The sequence below is a fragment of the Notechis scutatus genome, chromosome 1 (genome assembly GCF_049901735.1).
Source record: "Notechis scutatus isolate UNSWTSFEM ecotype Mainland chromosome 1, rNotScu1.2, whole genome shotgun sequence".
NCBI lineage: Eukaryota > Metazoa > Chordata > Lepidosauria > Squamata > Elapidae > Notechis > Notechis scutatus.
Window position 1 is genome coordinate 333,354,063 of NC_142009.1, and position 22,717 is coordinate 333,376,779.

Below are 22,717 nucleotides of genomic sequence, written 5' to 3' on the forward strand. Positions count from 1 at the left end.
TTGAAGTCCACTCCTCTTCAAGTGGCCAAGTTTTGAGGAAAAAACTGGGGTAGCGGACCCTGCAATCTTCAGAAGGTCGGCCTCGAATGACCTTCTTCCCACTCCAATCCTGCGACGATAAGCCTTAGTTTACCCTTCTTTGCCATGCTGAGGTTGACTCCCTGTTCTTCTCGCCCGAAGCAATTCATGGAGATTGAGCCGGAGATGTTGGCCATGGAGACCATTGTGCCTGTCTACTTTGCCAAGGAGGACGATGAGCTGCTCTCCATCTATGAGCAGACCCAGGCCGCTTCGACCTCGCAGGGCACGGCCTCGGCTGCCGAAGGTCAGTATTTTGCGAAGTTTGGTTGGGCTTCCCAGGATCGCCTTGCCCCCCTGGGGTGGACCTCTCCGAAAGGTGTATCGGCAGCTCAGGACTACCTTGAGACAAAAATACAAATTAAAAAAAAAATACTAAAATAATAATTAAAAAATACAGGTAGTCCTCGACTTACAACCACAATTGAACCAAACATTGATACTGGATTCTGTTGCACCCTTTTATTTGTCACTAATTGTTCCCTGGGCAACTTTATTGTACCTCCACGGGTTATTGTTTATTATTAAATTTATATCCCGCCCCCATCTCACTATTGAGTCAATCTGAGCAGCGTAACTCTATGTACATTAATGACATAATATGTAGATAATGAACAGGATATGTATTTTGACAGAAAAATAGCACGTTAAATCAACAAATTGGAAAGATGACTGATTTTCAAGCATAGTTATGGGTACCAAGGGCAAGTACATTCATCAAATTGCTTTTGTTTTTTTTTATATCATTATCTTTAAAACAGAAACCAGGTACTCTAGATGGCATAGAGCAGTGTTTTCAATATTTGGCAACTTTAAGATACGTGGACTTCAACTCCCAGAACTCCCCAGCCAGCATTGGTGGACTTCAACTCTCATTAGGGGGTGCTGGCTGGGGAATTCTGGGAGTGGAAGCCCACAAATGCCAATTGGGGAATACTGGGAGTTGAACACCATATATTTTAGGGTTGCCAGGATTGAAAAGCCCTGGAGTAGACTTCAAATATCTATCTACCTATGATATGGGAGACGAAAATACAAAAATATTCTGATAGCGTAGCCTATTTCTGACCTCTTTCCTGTGCAGTTTCAAAGTTAACCAAGTAAGGTAATGTACAGGATAGATCAATGTGCTTAATCTTTTAATGGCTGTGAACATAGAAACCCCTCACTGAAGGGGACAAGAGTGGAGATGTTAGCTTAATTAATCACTAGGCTCCCTTTTTACTAAATGGGAACTCTGTAAGCTGTAAGCGACTAATTGGGGTTTCAGATGATGGACAAATACAGGTGTAGCCCTTAACTTACAAAAATTAGGGGACCTGAGACTAAAACATATGATGAACAGTTGCAGGAACAGGGCCTGGCTAGTCTAGTGAAGAGAAGGACCAGGGGAGACATGATAGCAGTCTTCCAGTATTTGAGGGGCTGCCCCAGAGAGGAAGGTTTCAAGCTATTTTCCAAGGCACCCGAAAGCCAGACAAGGAATAATGGATGGAAACTGATCCAGGAGAGATTCAACCTGGAAAAAAGGAGAAACTTTCTGACAAGGAGAACAATCCACCCATGGAACAGAAGTTGCCCTTAGAAGTTGTGGGAGCTTCATCCCTGGAGGCTTTCAAGAAGAGACTGGACTGTCATCTGTCAGAAATGGTGTAGGGTCTCCTACTTGAACAGGGGGTTGGACTAGATGACCTACAAGGTCCCTTCCAACTCTGATTATCTGTTATTTGTTAAGTTTGCTTAGTGACCATTTGAACTTACAACGGCCCTGAAAAAGTGACTTACGACCATTTTTCACACTTAGACTGTTGTAGCATCCCCACTGTCCCGTGTTTTACATGCAGATGCTTGACAATGGATTCATATTTATGATGGTTGCAGCGTCCCAGACTCAGGTGTTCCCCTTTTGCGACCTTCCGACAAGCAAAGTCAGTGTGGAAAGCAGACTCTTAACCCTGTTACTAATTTAACAATCGATTTGCTTAACAAATGTGGCAACCAAAGTCGTAAAATGGAGCAAAACTCATTTAACAACATAAATGTTGGTCTCAATTGTGGTCGTAAGTTGAGGACTTACCTGTATTGTAAATAAATGTTGCTGGAGGTTGGCAGGGCAGCTGCAAAATATATGTGATTCAGGGTGCCAGTTTATCTTTCCTGGCATGGACTGTGCCCACTGTTGGCATCCAATAGATCACTAAATACACCCTTTGCCAAATCTGGGTTCAATTCAGTTTCTTTATTTCAGGTCGTAGAGCCAGCATAAGTCTCAGTGCTACAAATTCGCTAATAGAATATAATAGAATAAAACATAGAATAGAAAACAGAATAGAAAATAGAATAGACAGGATAGAATAGAAAGGATAGAATAGAATAGAACAGAACAGAACAGAAAACAGAATAGCAAACAGAACAGAATAGATATGGGAATATAGAACAGAACAGAATAGAATAGAACAGAACAGAATAGAATAGAATAGAATAGAATAGAATTCTTTATTGGCCAAGTGTGATTGGCACACAAGGAATTTGTCTTTTGTGTGTATGCTCTCAATGTACATAAGAAAAAATAAAATACATTCATCAAGAATCAAGAATACGTCTCCTTTGATTCATTTGTCCTCATCTGATTGCCGGGAATAACTCTTTTCTTGCCATTTGGTTGATTACCCTTCTGAGGAATACTTGTTTAACGATTTAGTTTTAGAACTAAAACCGAAATAATCCAGCTCCCCAAATTATACAATCAATGATCCAAATACCTGTTTGAATTGAGGGGCAGTTATTTTAATATCAAACAGTTCTAGGAGTAATCAAAAGACCGATTTCCTCTCTGTTATCTCTAATCACCAATTAGTTTCAGGCTGAGTTAACAGACAAGTCACTCACACTAAAGGCCCAGGATGGGTTTCTGTATTCTGTATGCTTGCCTTTCTTTGGCATAATCTGAGTACAGGTAGTCCTCGAGTTATGACCACAGTTGAGCCCAACATTTATGTTGCTAAATGAAGACATTGGTTAAGTGAGTTTTGCCCCATTTTTTTTGACTTTCCTGGCCACATTTGTTAAGTGAATCATTGCAGTTGTTGAATTAGTAACCCCGTTGTTCAGTGAATCTGATTTCCCCATTGACTTTGCCTGTCAGAAGGTCACAGGTGATCACTGCGACCGTCGTAAATACGAATCTGTTGTCAAGCATCCGAATGTAACTCACGTGATGCTGCAACAGTCATAAGTGTGAAAAACGGTCCTAAGTCACTTTTTTCGGTGCTGTTGTAACTTCGAACAGTCCTGAAGGGAACTGTTGTAAGTCAAGGACTACTGTACCAATTGCTGGAGTGTCAGTGCAGGTGGTCCTTGATTTACGACCACAATTGAGTTCCACAACTTTCTGTTGCTAGGCGAGACAATTCTTAAGGCCGCTGTGTCCCATTCTAGGACCTTGCTTGCCACAATTATTAAGTAAACCACACTGCAGTTATTCAGTTAGTTAACACGGATGTTAAGCGAATCTGGCTTCCCCTTTGACTTTGCTTGTCAGAAGGTCGCAAAAGGGGATCACAGGACCCCAGGACAGTGCAACCGTCATAAATACGAGTCCGTTGCCAAGCCTCCAAATTTTGATCTCGTGATCATGGGAGATGGGGCAACGGTCGTCTAAATCCCTTTTTCCAGTGCCGTTGTAACTTTGAATGATCACTGAAACGAATGGCTGCAAGTTCAAGGACCAGCTGTATTAACTCCTGTCTTTTAAACCCTGTTTTTTTCCTTCCTAGTTCTTTTGCACACCGCAACGGCCAATGGCTTCCAGATGGTGACCAGCGGAGCTCAGAGTAAAGCCGTCAACGATTGGCTCATCACAAGTATAGAAGTGAGTTTTGGAGTTTTTTTGGACACGGTGTTTCCCCCCCCACCCCCCCACCCTATGCTGGGGTCCTGCCTGCCATTTGCAAACCCAGGACCTCCCCAGCGCCTGCCTTTGAGCCCTGCTCAGCCGCTTTGATATCATTCAAAAGCACGCCAGCCAGAGTGCTGAGCCCATGGTTTCCGAGGGCCCTTGAGTTTTAAGGAGCAATTAGACCAAGGGTCTTCCAACTTGACAGCTTTAAGACTTGCGACTCCCAGAAATCCTCCTCCAAGCACGTTTGCTCAGAAATTGGGGGAGTTGAAGTCCCACAAGTCTTAAACTTGCCAAGTTTGAAGACCCTTGAACTAGAAGGAAGGAGTCTGGTTCATTTTTGAAGCCAAAGCAACAGGGGGAAAGGATTAGAGCTTTCCAGGGGAGGGGTTGGCCTTCTTCGAACACCCTGGCCTAGTTGAGCTGGCAGAACAAAGGTCACAGCTAAGGATTTTATTAGGGAAGATACAAGAAGTATGAGGAGAGTTCTTTTTTTTTTTTTTTAAAGAAGTTTTACTAGATTTTTTTTAAAAAAATTACTTTTTACCCTACCTTTATTACTTTTGTGAATAATTCAAGGCGGTGAACATACTTAATATTCCTTCCTCCTTGTATTATATTTGTATTTATTGTTTTATTTTTAATATTTGTATTTATTTACTTATTGGATTTAACTAAGAACATCCAGCTGGCTTTCGTGCTTAAGGTGGGACTAGAATTCAGTGTCTCCTGGTGAATGGGCCCAAGGTAGGCTTTCATGCCTAAAGTAGACCATACTAAGGGCAGGAATCAGGAAAGGAAGCAAGTTTCAGCAAGTTTAAAGCCCTTTATGTGTGACAGATGTCAGTCTGAAAGAAGAAATGTATCTTGTGCTGATCTGGCTGGGATGATTTTGCAGCAGCTCTTATTTTACCTCTTTCCTTGCAAGGGGCGGCTGACAGGCCTGGGAGGAGAAGACCTGCCCACCATTGTACTAGTTGCTCATTACGACTCTTTTGGAGTTGCACCGGTAAGGACTTGCTGGCAAATGTCTGTGTTTTGGCGTTCTCAGTATGACGCAGCTTGGCTCACTGATTTGAGCTACCTATATGTTTGTAGTAAGTGCTGTTTACATTGTTGCAGGCATGTGTGCTGGATGTCAGAGAATGTTTTATGGCCAGTGCTCTGAACAGTAAACCTTTCGTTTAAAAAGCTTCATTTTGCCGATTTTTGATGCAACAGACCAGAGCCTCTAAATTTTAGGGTTCGTGTAAAATACCATTCATCATTTTAAACATATATAAAATAGGTTAAAAAACAATATATTTTTTATTGGCCAGGTCTGATTGGACACACAAGGAATTTGTCTCCGGTGCATAAACTCTCGGTTTACATACAAATAACAAAGCGATAAGTCAGAGATCATAAATCACAGTTAAATTCATTAATCATAAGATGCAAACAAGTGATAAATCTTATGATACTAATAGGAGAAGGTAGTAGGGAAATGAGAAGATGAGAAGAAGAAGAGTAACAATACAGTCCTGCTACATGGGTAAATATCCTTAGGCATAAGACAGTACTGTGGGAATTAGATGTTCAACAGAGTGGTGGCACAAGGGGGAAAAAAACTATCTTTTGTGTCTAGTTGTTTTGACATACTTTGCCTATAGCATCATCCTGAGGGGAAAAGTTGAAACGGTTTATGTCAAGTATGTGAGGGGTATGCTGGTATTTTCTCAGCCCTCTCTGGTTCGTGCAGTCCACGCACAAAACTCACTTAACAACAAAGATAGAATAGAAACAAGAATAGCATAGCATCGAATCAAATCAGAATTAGAAGGGACCTTGGAGGTCTTCTAGTCCAACCCCCTCTGCTCCAGCAGGAAACCCTATCTCATTTCAGACAAATGGTTGTCCAATCTCTTCTTAAAAACTTCCAGAAGTGATGATGTCCTAAGTCAAGGACTACCTTTTATCCACTGGATGTTTATCCTCAATGGAAGGCAGGAAGAGGCTGGTTGCAATTTTTTTCCTCTTGCAGTCCTAACTATCTGTTGAAGTCTGTACCTGTCCTGTTTTGTTGCTGTGGCAAACCAGAGTCCAAAGGACAAGACTCTTATCGTTCCTCTGTAGAAGTGGATCAGCAGATCCTTGGGCACTCTGACCTTTCTGAGTTGAGCTGCCTGTTGAAGGAACGGCTCACATGGACGATGATTTCATGCCTGGCTATTCTGTGGGCCTCTTCCCCCCATCTCCCAATCTTGCACTGCTCCTTTTTGAGTTTTGTCTATGTTCAGGCTGCTGTCAGCTTTGATGGTGTCCAGCCGCTGTGTTCTTTGGCAGGCTGGTTTCCTTTCGCCGCTAACTCTTCCAAGCATAATTTGCTTTCACCGGTGATTACCTCCGCATGACATGGCCAAAATAGGTGAGACACGGTTTTGTGATTTTTTTTGCCTTGCCAGAGACACGCCTGGTGTTATGCGCTCCAGTACTTGCTTGCTGGGCCGCCTTTGCTGTTCAACCCACATTATATGCACGTCTACCAATAAAGAAAGATATTTGTAGCTCACGGGTGAAATAGCCATAGCACTTAGACTTATATACCACTTTACAGTGCTTCACAGTCCTCTCTAAGCGGTTTACAGAGTCAGCATATTTCCCCCAACAATCTGGGTCCTCCTTTTACCCACCTTGGAAGGACTTTGGGAATTGTTCCCACCCCCCAAAGTCCAAAAGACTCTTCCAATTAAAAGTTCTGAATATGATCATGTGCGCATCTTCAGGTGGTGATGAGGCCTCTGTCCGTTGACCTTGACATATTTTGACAAAACTTTGCAGCTGCGCAAAGGATAGAAAGACTAGGCAGGGAAATAGAAGCTTAAGAACAGGAATTTATACTCCCCCTCCTCCTTCCCATTTACAGCATAGGAATGTAACACCTCCAGCTTTCTTCCCCTCCAATTCCCCCCTCCCCCTGTTACTAATGACAGCCGAAAGATGGAGCAGTAAGAAAGATGCAAGGCAGCACAAAAGATGTAGAAGGGATCATCTTGAAGGCTGACAGAAAGGCTGAGTCAACCTGGAGCCTGGTAGGATTTGAACTGCCAAATTTCAGGCAGCCAGCCGTGAGCAGAAGTAGCCTGCAGCACTGCACTTTTATCCACTGCGCCCCTGAGGCTCTATAAATGAGGGGTCCTTGCTTGTTTTCTTGCAGATGTTTACTAGGTAACATCATCAGTGCTAGAAGGGAGTGAGATTTGTGAGGAGGGGAGGGAAGAGGAGGAAGGAGGAGGATGCTACCTAGTTAGGGTAATGAAACATCGGCAAGAAAACAACCGAGCTCAGAGAATACCAAGGACCCCTTATATGCACGTATAAAATCTGATAAATTTAATCAGGATTCTGATTGAGTCAGCATACTTTTCCCCAGAAATCTGTTACCCAAAGGTAGTCCTCAGTTTGCAACCACAATTGAGTCCAAAATTTCCAGGGCTAAGCGAGACATTGGTTAACTAATGTTTGTTCCATTTTATAACCTTGGCTTGGGTTCTTGCCCTGCTCCCCTGCATGACCCCTGTCCTTCTGTGCCTCTTTGCTCCCCACATGTTACCATTGCTAAGAAAATCCACACACCCCACCCCCAATCCTTGTTTCTTTCCTGCTTCTCCATCCCAAGCAAGATTCTGCCTGGAGGGGGCCCTGATTTGGGTTTTTTTTATCCCCTTCCATGGACACAAATGACACGCTAGCAGTGTTTCAATACCTCAGGGGCTGCCCCAAAGAAGAGGGAGTCAAGCTCTTCTCCAAAGCCCCCGAGGGCAGGACAAAGAAACAATAAGGATGGGAACTGACTTCCGGTTTGTCGGCTTCGCTAGCGGCAGGGATTCGCGATACTGCGCGATCCTGCGGCGCTAGCCGCTTTGGTGCCTCCGATCCAGACGGGTTTGGAGGCTAAGGCTGCCCTGCAGGGGTGGCTGAAGACAGGGGGATCCGGAGAGGGGTTTGGGGGTGTTGCAGACCCCTCCCGGCTGGCAAAACCCCTTTTCTCAAGACTAGGTGCAGCGGCGGTCCGTAATGGCCGCCACAAAGAAGCCGGCAGCTGGGTAAGAATGTACAGGAGGAAGAGGAGAAAGTTTTTTTAAGTGAAAGTTTTCTTGGCTGACCCAGGACTTTAAGATATATTTAACATCCTGAAAATTATGGCTTTCTGAATGATACTTTCCAGAAGAGAACTATAAGCGGCAATTTTGAGGTGCTGAAAGGAAAGTTTACTCTCCTTCCCTATGGAATCAACAAATGGATATTGAGAAACTTGTCTTTTTATAGAAAGTTAAAACTTTTTGGTCGTTTTTTTGATTGATATTACCCCAGGAAGAGAAAGTGAGAACTTTGTTTTGGCTTGGACTGAGTGGTGACTTTGGGATTTTGGGACTGTTCTAACTTTTGAAACATCTTGGTTGTTATAAGAAGAAAGAGGAAAAAAAGAAAAGAAAAGATTTATAATGGCTTTTTCCGTTGAGGAACTGAGAAAAGAATATGAACAAACAAAAAGAGAGGGCAAGGACGCTGTAAAGGAAGCTTTTCTCTTTTTAGAAATGGCGCTGCTATTTATCAACAAACACAACAACAGATGGAGGCAGCAACAGAAGAAGAAGAAGAAGAAGAAGAAGAAAGAAGAAAGAAGAAGAAAGAAGAAAGAAGAAGAAGAAGAAGCCATCTTTGATGAATCTCAAAATTTAATTAAGAAAGAGAGGAGAAAGAGAGGAAGGAAAATGAAGGACTTAAGATTTAAAAAAACACCCAAGAAAGAGAAAAATAAGATGCAAAATCAATATAATGCTAGAAAACAAAAGAAAAAGGAACACAACAGAGAAGGGAAGCTAACAAGGCAGAGGCTAGGAGAAGGGGGGTAGAAAGGCCTGGTGGGAGAAGAAAGAAAGGAAAAGGTGGAGAAAAGCCACAAAGCTTTGAAACCAGATGGGAAAAGAGGAATTTTTTTAGGGACAAAGGGTAATGTATAATTTGTTTAAAAAAAGATTCTGCAAGGTACATAAGATGGTACTGTAGCATTTGTATTAGAAATAGAAAATTAGAATGGTTTAAGAGTTAATAAGAGATTAAAATATTGAAATGTTTAGTAATGTATTTAATCATTTTGGATTTATTATTTTCTTTTTTAAAAATTAGTAGATAGAATGTACCAAGCAGAATCAGATTGGGTATTAGGTGTTATTTTAAATGTTAATTTAGGGGATGATAGAAAGGCATCATACTCTGATTAGTGATTTCAGGAGAAACTCTTTTTCTTTTTACTATAGGGAATGAGACAAATGGATAATAAAGAATGGACAAAGGATACAAATATAATGACTTAAATTAAAATGAATTAAATAAGATAGAATTAAGAAGAGTGAAATGTATGGAGAAGCTAATTTAGAAGACATAGAATGGTAAATAAAATAGGTAATGGCATGTAAGATGAGCATGAATATAATTGAAGTCCATGTAGAGAGGGTTTCCTAAAAGATCTTTTATATTTTTGTGTTTTGTGTGTTTATGTATGTGGGAGAATTAATAAAACCTTGCAGGAATATAGAATGAGAATAATGGTAACCAAGTCAGAGAGAAATAGATGATAATTATAAATTGGATAAATATAGAGAAAAATAATAATAGTGAAATTGGATAAGAGTAAAGAGTAATAAAGAGAAATTGGATAAGAGATATTTGTATGCTCATATGGAAAGGGTCTAAAATAGAATTATATTGTATAAAATAATGTTTTATTTGACTTGTAAAATTTATAATGGAAAGAGGTTCATGTATTAATGGTTAATGATGGTTTGTTTGTCTTTAAAATTAATAAAACTTGTTTAAAAAAAAAAAAGGATGGGAACTGATCAAGGAGAGAAGCAACCTGGAACTAAGGAGGAATTTCCTGACTGAGAGAACAATTAACCAGTGGAACAACTTGCCTCCAGAAGTTGTGGATGCTCCAACACTGGAAGATTTTAAGAAGAGACTGGACAGCCATTTGTCTGAAATTTTATAGAGTTTCTGGATGAGCAGGGGGTTGGACTAGATGACCTCCAAGGTCCCTTCCAACCCTGTTATTCTATTCCTATTCTATTCTAAATATCCAGAAGGAATTCCTGGGCCTCATTCACACCTGGACATCCTCCCTCGAAAACCAGCCCTGCATAGTTTGTGCACAGAACGTTTTGCACGTCCCAGCGTGATGCTTGTTCCGTTTTTCGGGATTTCTGACTTGTATACCAATACGGGTGTAGTCCTCCACAACTGAGCCCAAAATTTATGCGGCTAAGTGAGACGGCTGTTCAGTGAACGACGCCCCATTGTTCGACTTTCCTCGCCACCTTTGTTAAGAGGATCACTTGCGGTTGTTAAGTTAGGACACACGGTTATTAAGTGTGAATCTGGCTTCCCCATTCACTTTGCTTGTCAGAAGGTCTCAAAGGGGGATCATGTGACCGCGGGACAGTGCGACCGTCATAAATGTGAGGCAGTTGTCAAGGGTCTGAATATAAACCCCATGGCACTAGCACTGATGATGTTACCTAGTTAGGGTAATGAAACGTGTGCAAGGAAACAACCAAGCTCAAAGAGCATTGTCTTCTCTTCCTCCTCCCTCTTCCTCTTTCCTCCCTTCTTCCCCCTCTTCTTCCTCTTCCTCTTCTTCCTCTCCTCTTCTTCTTCCTCCTCCTCCTCCTCCTCCTCCTCTCCACAAACCCTTCTAGCACTGATGATGTTACCTAGTTTGGGTAATGAAACGTGTGCAAGGAAACAACCAAGCTCAGAGAGCATTGTCCTCTCTTCCTCCCCCCTCTTCCTCTTTCCTCCCTTCTTCCCCCTCTTCTTCTTCCTCTTCCTCTTCCTCCTTCTCTTCTTCTTCTTCCCCTTCCCTTCTTCCCCTCTTTCTTCCTCTTCATCTTCCTCCTCCTCCTCTCCACAAGCCCTTCTAGCACTGATGATGTTACCTAGTTTGGGTAATGAAACGTTTGCAAGGAAACAACCAAGCTCAGAGACCACCAAGGACCCCTCACGTCATCCCTGAGCTACAAACATTCTCCTTTGTTTGGTGCTGCTCTTAAGTTCCCGTATCTCCCTGCTCAGCCCTGGCTAAAGACACTCCCCCCCCCTCCTCTCTTCCCTTCCAGTGGCTGTCACACGGGGCTGACTCCAATGGCAGTGGGGTCGCAGTACTCTTAGAACTGGCCAGGTTGTTCTCCCGGCTCTACACGTACAAGAGGACCCACGCTGCGTAAGAACGGGATCGGCTTTGGGGTAGGGAAAACCCCCCCGCACGAGGCAAGGCGGTGGGATGCACGTTCTCCCCTTAGAAATGTCCCCATTGCCTCATTCTCTTCTCTGCACAGGTACAACCTGCTGTTCTTTGCCTCCGGAGGCGGCAAGTTTAACTATCAGGGGACGAAGAGGTGGCTGGAAGACAACCTGGACCACACAGGTGTGAGCGGAGATTATCGTAGTCTTTTATATGCTTGGGATTTATGGAGAAAGATTTGGCTTATGAGGTAACTAAGGAGAGGAAAGGGGCTGTTGGATAGAAGCCTGGCCGCCTGCTTTAAGTGGCAGAAGAGGGTATAACCTGGACTGTATTAGCTATTTATGGGCCTCGGGACAATCCTCACTTTTTTATTTTTCAATTGTTTATTCCTTTAATTCGATTTTTTTTTATGGCTGCCCATCTCGTCAAAGTTGACTGGATGGCTGGGTGATACCACCCCGTCAAGTGAGAGCCCAAAACAGACAATGTATAAAGCGAATTCAGACAATCCTCGACTTCATGGCTGCACTTGAGCCAGAATTTTTCTTTGCTAAGCCAGGCCGTTGTAAACGGGAGTTTTGTACCCGTTTTACGATCTTTTCTGCTGCCGTTGTTAAGCGAATCAGTCATTGAGCGAATCTGGGTTCCTCCCACTGATTTTGTCAGAGGTCTGCCTGGAAGGCCACAAACGGTGATCCCGTGACCTCAGAAAAGTGCCGCTGCCGTAAATACATGCCAGTTGCCAAGCGAATTTTGATCACACAACCAAATTTTGATCATGGTGTGAAATAGTGCGAAAACCGGTCATAAGTCACATTTTTCAGTGCCGTTGTAACTTGGAACGGTCACTAAACAAATAATCGTAAGCCGAAGACAACCTGTAATGCCCTTTTGGGAAGCCCTGTTCACCGTCAATTAGACCCTGGTGGCTGCCTGTCTGGACTACTCCAATATGTTGTACCTGGGGCTGCCCTTGAAGTCCTTTCAAAAGCTTCTTCAAGTACGGGTAGTTCTCGACTTACAACAGTTCGTTCAGTGACCATTCAAAGTTACAACGAAAGAAAGTGACTTATGACAGGTTTTTCACACTTAGAACCATTTGAAGCATCCCCGTGATCACGGGATCAAAATTCAGATGCTTGGCAACTGAACCCATGATGGTCACAGTGTCCCGGGATCCCATGATCTCCTTTTGCGACCGTGTGACAGGCAAAGCCAATGTGGAAGCCGGATTCCTTTAACAACCGTGTGACTAAGCTAACATTACTGCAGTGATTTTGCTAAACAACCGTGGCAAGGAAGGTCGTAAGATGTCTCCTTTAGCCACATAAATTGTTGGGCTCAATTGTGGTCGTAAGTCGAGGACGGGGTGCCTGTACAGAATGCGGAAGCACAGGTAGTAAAATGGTGCCAGTGATTTAGCCCAGGTAACACCACGATCCGTGTCTGTGGAGATTCTCAAGGTCCTGGTTGTCCCAAAGGTGCTTTTTTTTTTCCCAAGAGGTAGCTGGACTTTCTGTTTTTTCTTTGAAGACGTTTCGCTTCTCCTCCAAAAAGCTTCTTCAGCTCTTCTTCTGGGAGGAGAAGCGAAACGTCTTCAAAGAAAAAACAGAAAGTCCAGCTGCCTCTTGAAAAAAAAAGCACCTTTGCCCCAATCTGTGAGCTGCATACACCTGTGGGCTTCTGGGCGCGATTCAAGGTGCCGATTGTCCCCTTTTAAATCAGGGGTCTTCAAACTTGACAGCTTTAAGACTTGTGGACTTCAACTCCCAGAATTCCTCCTCCAGTCAGGTTAGCTCAGGAATTCTGGGAGTTGAAGGCCACAAGTCTTAAAATGGCCGGTGTTGAAGGCCCCCCATGTTAGACCAGGGGTCTTCAAACTTGACAGCTTTAAGACTTGTGCACTTCAACTCCCAGAATTCCTCCTCCAGTCAGGTTAGCTCAGGAATTCTGGGAGTTGAAGGCCACAAGTCTTAAATGGCCGGTGTTGAAGGCCCCCATGTTAGACCAGGGGTCTTCAAACTTGACAGCTTTAAGACTTGTGCACTTCAACCCCAGAATTCCTCCTCCAGTCAGGTTAGCTCAGGAATTCTGGGAGTTGAAGGCCACAAGTCTTAAAATGGCCGGTGTTGAAGGCCCCCATGTTAGACCAGGGGTCTTCAAACTTGACAGCTTTAAGACTTGTGCACTTCAACTCCCAGAATTCCTCCTCCAGTCAGGTTAGCTCAGGAATTCTGGGAGTTGAAGTCTACAAGTCTTAAAATGGCCGACGTTGAAGACCCTATGCTAGACCAGGGGTTTTCAAACTTGACAGCTTTAAGACTTGTGGACTTCAACTCCCAGAATTCCTCCTCCAGTCAGGTTAGCTCAGGAATTCTGGGAGTTGAAGTCCACAAATCTTAAACTTACCCTTGTTTTAAAGGGTTGTAAAGCCCTTTATGGCTTGGGACTGTCTTTCTCCCCCATTGTTTCTACCTGTTCATCCAGTTAGACAGGGCGGGCATGATTTAGGTCTTATTGGTTAAGGAGCACAGGTTGATGGGGCTGAGATGCGCCCTCTCTGCTGTAAATCTCGCTTCTGGAACATTCTTCCTGCTGAAATCACGATGGTCTTGATCCTGCGTGCGTTTCACAAGACCTTAAAGACCTGCCTCTGTGCCCAGACTTGAGGCCCCAACTGTATGCAGGGCCCTATTTCTTAGTGGTGTTGCAGGTAGTCCTGGACTTACGACCACAATTGAGTACAAAATTTCTGTGGCTAAGTGAAACATTTGTTGAAGTGAATTTTGCCCCCATTTGATGACCTTTCTGGCCGCAGTTGTTGAGTGATTCACTGCAGTTGGTAAGTGAGTAACATGGTTGCTAAGTGAAACAGGCTTCCCCATTGACTTTGCTTGTCGGAAGATTGCAAAAGAGGATCACGTGACCCCTAGGGACACTGCAACCATCATAAATGTTGAGTCAGTTGCCAAGTATCTGAATTTTGAGCATGCGATCAACGGTCCTAGGGGTGAAAAATGGTTAAGTCCCTTTTTTTCGGGTGCTGTTGTGACTTCAAACAGTCACTTAAGTGAACTACGTCGAGGGCTGCCTGTAACTCTGTAGCTTTTTCTAATTCCAGATTTCAGCCTGCTGCAAGATAACGTGGCATTTGTCCTCTGCCTGGACACGCTGGGTAGAGGCAGCAGTCTTCACCTACACGTCTCAAAGCCTCCCAAAGAAGGGACCCTCCAGCACACCTTTCTGAAGGAGCTGGAACAGGTAAAGGGGGGAAATGGGATGCCTTTGGGATGAGGGATGAGGTAATAGCTGCCTCCTTCCCCAGCCTGGGTGGTTGGATTTCTCTTCCCCCTCTCCTCTGGGAAGCTGTCCTGTTTTCTCCAAAATTACAACCTACCCTGGAAGTAAGTTCTGGCTTGATTTTTATACATGCGCCCAATATAAGCCCTACCCCCCCCCCCAAATAAGCCCTAATTAAGATCCCATGGGTAAAACTTAAGCTAAGGTGGGGATGGGTGTGTGTGGAGCTGCCCTACTACTTACCTTTGGACAGTTGTAGCCAGGCCTGGCACACCCCGACACCTGCCTCACGGGCCCATTTCTTTTGCAGCTGGCAAGGCTTTTCTGAAGGCCTCTGGAGCTGATAACAAAGCTCTGGATCGATCCTGAGCTCTGTTATCGGATGCAGAGGCCTTTAGGAAAGGCTTGCCGGCCGCAGAAGAAGGAGTTCCTGAAGGCCTCTGACAGCGAAAAGGAGGCCGGGGGCGACACGCACAAGTGAGGTTAGTCAGTGGCTGACGTCCCCCCCCCAAAATAAGACCTGGTGCCTTTTTTGGTGGCAAAAAATAAAATAAAATAAGACAGGGTCTTATTTTCAAGGAAAGCATGGTAGCAAACAATAGAGTGAGGCAGATCTCTTCATAGCCAGCATGATATAGGTCAGGGGTGTCCAACCTTGGCACTTTAGACTTGTGGACTTCAACTCCCAGAATTCCTCAGCCAGCAAAGCTGGCTGAGGAATTCTGGGAGTTGAAGTCCACAAGTCTTAAAGTTGCAAGGTTGGCACCCTGATATAGGTAGTCCTCGCCTTATGTCCCTAATGGAGCATGTTATAAAGCAGGTTGTGATGTAGCCAACTCAATTTTATGGCTTTTTGGGGGGGGGCTGCAAACAAAACGCCATCGTTATTAAGTGAATCCAGAATCATTAAACAAATGCAGTGGTTAAGGTATTTTTGTCAAAACTCGGAAATAACTGCCAGTTTCTTGCCCAAAAAAAATGTCATAAATTGCAGTCACGTGACTATGGGACATAGCTGTTTAGTTGCCCAGCAACCAAAATGCAATCATCTGACTGGGTGCCCTTTGGAACTTCTGGGTTATAAGTACCTTTTTGGAGGGTTCATAACTTTGAATGATTGCTAAGCAACCGGTCACAAGTCAAAGACTACCTGTCATGCCCAGAGCAATAGCTCCCTTTACTGACTACTTAAAGAAGAATGGGTGTAAAGCTCTTGATAGAAGAGAAAATGTGTAGCTCAAGAGTTGAAGTGTGGGGCCCTGGGTGTGGTCCGCGAGCTTGGTGGTTTTCCTTTAGATCAGTGATCCCCAACCTTTTTTATGGCGCGGCCCGGTACCGACATCAGCTGGGCGCCGCCATCTTGTTTTGATGAAAAAGTGCTTCCGGTGAGCTCACCGGAAGCACTTTTTCATCAAAACAAGATGGCGGCGCTTAGCGTTTAGTGAGCTTTTCCGGTAGAAATGGCTTTCTACCCGGAAAAGCTCACCGAAGCACTTTTTCATCAAAACAAGATGGCGGCGCCCAGCGCTTCGGTGAGCTTTTCCGGGTAGAAATGACTTTCTACCCGGAAAAGCTCACCGAAGCACTTTTCATCAAAACAAGATGGCGGCGCCAGCGCTTCGTGAGCTTTTCCGGTAGAAATGGCTTTCTACCCGAAAAGCTCACCGAAGCACTTTTTCATCAAAACAAGATGGCGGCGCCAGCGCTTCCAGTGAGCTTTTCCGGGTAGAAATGGCTTTCTACCCGGAAAAGCTCACCGGAAGCACTTTTTCATCAAAACAAGATGGCGGCGCCCAGCAAGCCAGCGGCCCGGTAGGACTTGTTCCACGGACCGGTACCGGTCCGCGGCCCGGTGGTTGGGGACCCCTGCTTTAGATGTTTCATTACCAAACCTGGTAACTCTTTATCAGTGCTGGATTTGTGGAAAGAAGGAAGAGGAATATTCACACCCCATTGAAAAGAGAACATAAAGAAGCGAAGAAGGAAACAAAAAGGCCAGAATTCTCTCCAAAAGCCAACACCCAGATAAACAGGGATCAACACCAGACAAATGAAGAGAAAACAATATTCCAATCGAGGAACTACCAAAGGGAAAAAACCACACACACACACACACACACACCAACAACATTGGCAGGGCAAGCTACTGTATAAAAATGGAGCAAACCCTCACACTGATGATGTTATCTACTTGAGTAATGTCTGTGGTGAATCGCAACCATCCAGGTCATGGTTACCCCAAAGGTGCTGTGTCCAAATTTTCTTGGGGTTTGCCCCCCCATCCCTTGAAAACATTTCGCTTCTCATCCAAGAAGCTTCTTCAGGATTCAATTCTCCCATTCCCCATCAGTCAGTTAGAACTGAAGAAAGCTTCTTGGATGAGAAGCGAAACGCTTTTAAAAAAAAAAGCAAAAACTTTAAAAAGTCCAGTTGCCTTTTGGAAAAAAAGCACCTTTGGGATTGTTGGGTAATGAAATGTCTGCAAGCAAACAGCCAATCTCAGGCAGCATCAAGGACTCTGCAGCACTCTGCAGCGTGCGGCGATAGCCAAAAAGCAAACACAATCCTTGGTTGTATAAACCGAGGCATCGAATCAAAACCACGTGAAGTATTAGTACCGCTTTGTAAAGCCTTAGTAATTAGCCACACCTGGAATGCTGCATCCAGTTTTGATCCCCCCATTACAAAAAGGGTATTGGGACTTTGGGAAAAAGTACAAAGAAGAGCAACTTAAGATGATTAAAGGCCTGGAGACTAAAACATAGGAAGAACGGGTTGCAGGAATTTGAGTTTGGCTTGCCTAAAAAAAGGGACTGGGGTGACATGATAGCAGTGTTCCAATATTTGAGGGGCTGCCACAAAGTTGAGGGGGTCAACTTAATTTACAAAGCACGAGAAGGCAAGACAAGAAGCAATGGATGGAAACCAGTCCAGGAGAGACGCAACCTGGAATTAAGGAGAAACTTTCTGACAGTGAGGACAATTAACCAGTGGAACTCCTTGCCTTCAGATGTTGTGGCTGCTCCATCACTGGAGGTTTTTAAGAAGAGACTGGACAGCCATTTGTCTAAAATGATATAGGGTCTCCCGTTTGAGCAGGGGGCTAGACTAGAGGACCTCCAAGGTCCCTTCCAGCACTATTCTGATTGATTGTAGTTCCTCTGGCAGAACAGTGGGGCATGCACTGCTTCCTCTCCTGACCCGGTTGTGTCCCTTCCGCTTCTTCTCCAGGTCATTGCCCACCATTTCCCAGAGGTGAGGTTCTCCATGGTGCACAAGAAGATCAACCTGGCCGAAGACATGCTGGCCTGGGAGCACGAGCGCTTTGCCATCCGTCGCCTCCCGGCCTTCACAGTTTCTCACCTGGAGAGCCACCGCGACGGCCTGCGCAACAGCATCATGGACGTCAGGTCAGCTGCTGGGTGAGGAGGCGCTGCATGGACCAATGGGCCGACCAGAGGGGCTGGGTGGGAAGACCTTTGCCCCGCCCCCTCTTGTCTGAGAAGTTCTCTCTCTCTCTCTCTCCTCTCTCCTCTCTCCCTCTCTCTCTCCTCTCTTCTCTCTCTCTCTCTCCCTCTCCCTCTCTCTCTCCTCTCTCCTCTCTCTCTCTCTCTCTCCCTCTCTCTCCCTCTCTCTCTCTCTCCTCTCTCCTCTCTCTCCCTCTCTCTCTCTCTCTCTCCCTCTCCCTCTCTCTCTCCTCTCTCTCCTCTCTCTCTCTCTCCTCCCTCTCTCTCCCTCTCAATCCTCTCTCTCTCCTCTCTCTCTCTCTCTCTCTCCCTCTCTCTCTCTCTCTCCTCTCTCTCTCTCTCTCTCTCCTCTCTCCCTCTCTCCTCTCTCTCTCTCCTCCCTCCTCTCTCCCTCTCCCCCTCTTCCTCTCCTCCCTCTCCTCCTCTCTCCCTCCCTCTCTCTCCTCTCTTTCTCCCTCTCCCTCTCTCTCTCTCTCTCTCTCTCCCTCTCTCTCTCTCTTCCTCTCTCTCCCTCTCTTTCTCCCTCTCTCCTCTCTCTCTCTCTCTCTCTCTTCCTCCCTCTCTCTCTCTCTCTCTCCCCTCTCTCTCTCTCTCCTCTCTCTCTCTCCCTCTCTCTCTCTCCCTCTCCCTCTCCCCCCTTCCTCCCTCCCCTTGAGGCACGTCAGGCAGAAAAGGCCCCAAGGTTTGGTTGCCTTCTTCCCTCTGTCATCTTTCGTCTCTCCAAGATGGGAGGTTGGGGAAAATGAGAAGAGCCTCCATGCTGCCTCACTCCCAAAGCAGGGGTGTGGGATTCTACCGGTTCGGACCGGGGATTCTGCGCGGTTCAGAGAACCGGCAAATTGTGCCCCTGGCTGGCCCCACCCCTCCCCTCCCCGCCCAGTCAGCCCTTATTGGGTATGCGCAACATTGCGCACACGCCTGACATCGCTGACTGCATTCTCCCCTGCCCAGTTACTCCTTAAAGTTTTCCCTTTTTTTTTCTTCCTCCCAACGATCAGCTGTTCCTATGATCAGCTGTGCTGGGGCTGTCTTACTGCTTCACCCAGGAGGCTCCCCTGAGGCCCAGGAGGCCAAAATGGAGGGTGGGGCACCTCCTGGGCCCCAGGGAAGCTTCCTGGGAGCAAAAAGTCCCCCCCAGGAGGCTCCCTGAGGCCCAGACGACCCCAAACGGAGCACAGGGGTGTCCTGTTCCCCTCCATGCTCAGTTCCAAAAAGGGGGGCTGCAAAAATAAGCCACACCCACCCAGTCACATGGCCACACCCACCTTTAACTATGGAGCATTAGGTTTGCTCATGCTTTGAAAGTACAATCCCAGTGGGGGGGAAAAAAGAGGTGGCTGCTTTAAAGAATTGCTACATCAGCCTTCCCTCATGTTCCCCAGTACCAGTGGTGGAATTCAAAATATTTTACTACCGGTTCTGTGGTATTTAATAGAAAATATTTTATTACCACGTGCGGGACGTTGCAAAAGGGGCAGTTTTAAGCATGAAAAAACTTACTGTCGGCGCTGGTGAGTAAAACAGCTGAGGCGCGGCTGAGCTACAAACAAAGGAAATGCAGGACAGGAAAGGGCGGGGCCAACTGCTGACCGGCACTACCGGATCGCTAGAAGCGGTGCGAACCGGCAGCATCCCACCAGTGCCTAGTACCTCTTGCGAACAGTTTTCAAGGCAGACACATTGTACAGGTCATTTTGTGGGCTAACTTCCCAAAGGTTGATCTGGTCGCCTGACATTGGGATCGACGGCGTGTAGGCTGTGGGCCTATGCCAAGCGCCACAGTTTCATAAGCCTCAGATCAGCATTTCTGACCTGATTCTGAGGTGGCTGCTGTTTCCCCTCTTGCAGGCCACGGGTGAACCTCCACATCCTAACCCGGAACACCCGGATCATTGTCGAAGCTCTGACAAGGGTGGTCTACAACTTAACAGAGAAGGTGAGAGACCCTTTTCTTAGGGCGGGTGAAATGGCTGCTGGAAAAAACACCTGCCGAGGGTGGAATTGCTCCGCCGAGTGTGCTGCACCGCTCACTTTGCCGCTCACAAATCAGAGGGGGTTGGTCTGTGGGAATGGCCTTGTAGGAGGTGAGCAGGCTGAGCCTGAGGGAGGGGCCAAAGGCGTCATCAGTCTTGAGTCCCTTCGTGCCCACAAGAGATCTAAGTTAGACTTAGAATAACTTTATTGTCACTTTGAATGTACACTAATCGGCATACATTAAAATGAAATTACGTTGCCTACATCCCTCAAAGGGGTTCCATCTCTAATATACACTACAGAAGCATGACGAAATAAATAGATAAATAAATAAATCCAAAATTATGCCTGTATCCGCATATATTATATCAGTGGTCCCCAACCTTTTTTGTACCAGGGACCAGTTTCACGATTATTCATTCTTTGCGGCCCGGTACAAAATGACTCAAGGCAAGGCGAGCCGAGCGACCGGCCAGCCAGCCAGCCGTCCCCCGCTTCTCCCCGCCACCTTCAACTCCTCCTTTGTACCTTCTCGCGGTCGATGGGCTTTTCGGGCTCTTTCTTAATCTCCTCCTGAGTAACGCGAGACTCCACCGCCATCGGGACGGCTCTTCGTTCGAAGCCGCCCCCCCCCTTCGACGAAACTAAGGCGCGAGGATTCCTTCAGCACCCAAACGCCGCTTTCCAACCGACGACCGACAAGCTCACCCGGAAGCACTTTCTCAAGCGCCGTCAAAACAAGATGGCGGTGCCCAAGCAAAGTAGGCTTTCATTCTTTGCGGCCCGGTACAAAATGATCCACGGACCGGTACCGGTCCGGGGCCCGGTGGTTGGGGACCCCTGTATTATATGACACAGAAGCAACACAGTCTAGTCCAGATATATACATGTGTATGAGCCATGGTGGCGCAGTGGTTAGAGGGCGGTACTGCAGGCTACTTCTGCTGCCTGCTGGCTGCCTGTAATTTGACAGTTCAAATCCCACCAGGCTCAAGGTTGACTCAGCCTTCCAAGGTGGGTAAAATGAGGACCCAGATTGTTGGGGGCAAGAGGCTGACTCTGCAAACTGCTTAGAGAGGGTTGTAAAGAACCGTAAAGTGGTATATAAGTCTTAAGGGCTCTTGCGATTGCTACATGGTGAGAGAAATGAATCTTGCGAGTTTTCCAAACGGATGGACTAGGGAACAAAGCCTTTACAGAACCTGGAAGCCCGGATACAAATGCTTAGAAACCTCCTCCCAGAGGGGAGCAACAGAAACAGACTGTGAAGTGGGCGTGTGGGGTTTCCAACAAAGCTTTGAGCTCTAACACATAGTGCCTATAAGCAGCATCTTGAATGACAGGAAGCGGCTTTCCTATAATCTTCTCCGCTGTCCTCACTACTCTCTGCAGGGACTTTCTACCTGAGGCACTGCAGCCACCAAACCAAATAGTGATGCAGTTTGTTAAAACTCTCTCCATTGTGCCTCTGTAAAAAGTGGGCAGGACAGAAGGAGGGAGGTGTGCTCTCCTCATGTGATGCGGGAAATGCAGGCGCTGAAATGCACGCTTCACTAAGGATGATGTATGAAGAGACCAGTTCAGATTATTAAGTTATCTGCACCCCCAGATACTTAATCCTGTCCAGCCCACCTTAAATTCCATGGACTCTTATCTCCCGCCAATTTGTTTCAAGCGTTTGTCAACCGTGCTGTTGGCATATGCAGCAAAAGAAACTCCTGGGACATTATGTTACCAAGAATATAACATTATGATAGATCCATACAGGCACAGAAGAAGCGAAGCTAGCTCTGAGGTTTTCATGCGAAAAACAGCATAGTCAACTTCCCCTTTTTTTCCCAGTTGGGGCCACCCTTTGTCCATTGCCCACCAATCCAACACCTTCTTATCTATTCTGGGAAAACAGTCTGCACCTTCAGAAGGTTCCCATCGCACGGCCTTGAAGAATTAGGATCTTCTCAGGCTGCAAATGGCTCGCAAAAAATTCCCCACCTCCCTCCCAGCTCCCAATACATTCCAAGCATTCTCCTCCCGCTCCCTTCATTTCTATTGTTAAATCGTGAGTAGAGCTGCGTTATGAGTCAGCCTTTTGATACCCTTAGTAGTTCAGATTCTTGTAGCGAGCTTAAGTGATTGCAATAAACCTTTATGGATCTTCTGATTTCCCTTGACAGTCCTTGGGAGCCAGACTAGGCCAGGGGTCGGCAACCTTAAAACACTCGAAGAGCCATTTGGACCTGTTTCCGGGAGCCACAAAAACCCTTCCCGTACTTGACTATTTCCTGAGCGGCCACAAAACGAGCATATGTAGTTGAAATAAACATTCTGTTTGCTTCTGAAACTTTTCTTTTCTTGGATTTATCCATGGTTGGCCTACTGGAGTTCGAAAAGCTCCATAAATTGTGCGGACATTGGCGGTTGTGACACATACTTTTGAGTGACAGAGGGATGAAAGAGCCACATGCAGCTCCAGAGCTGCGGGTTGCTGACCCCTGGACTAGGCAACAGTCAGATAAGAATCAGCGAAGCCCACAAAAGGAAAAAGGGCGTGAGAAGCATCTCAGAAGGGACCCTACCTAGTTGCTTAGGGTGTAAAGATGGGGGCGGGAATGTACTTTGAATCTTGCAAAATTCTGTCTCGAACCCCCGGTCTGTGACTGGCTTTGGGCCATAGCGTTTCAGAAACCAGGCTGCGCCAAAAATAAAAATAAA

The 22,717-nt window shown here is 45.8% G+C and overlaps 1 protein-coding gene across 4 annotated transcripts in view; it reads left to right on the forward strand.

Moving 5' to 3' along the window:
- NCLN (nicalin) overlaps positions 1-22,717 on the forward strand; it is a 38,817-nt gene that overhangs the window by 10,805 nt on the left and 5,295 nt on the right. For 2 of the 4 annotated variants that reach the window (XM_087952740.1, XM_087952741.1), the window contains exons 3-10: positions 181-325; positions 3,855-3,949; positions 4,905-4,985; positions 11,137-11,240; positions 11,356-11,444; positions 14,386-14,525; positions 17,796-17,986; positions 19,880-19,967. In XM_087952740.1, coding sequence (XP_087808866.1) covers positions 181-325; positions 3,855-3,949; positions 4,905-4,985; positions 11,137-11,240; positions 11,356-11,444; positions 14,386-14,525; positions 17,796-17,986; positions 19,880-19,967 — 933 coding nt within the window. The remainder of the gene's footprint in view (positions 1-180; positions 326-3,854; positions 3,950-4,904; positions 4,986-11,136; positions 11,241-11,355; positions 11,445-14,385; positions 14,526-17,795; positions 17,987-19,879; positions 19,968-22,717) is intronic. The other 2 variants (XM_087952742.1, XM_087952743.1) reach the window with 1 other exon arrangement.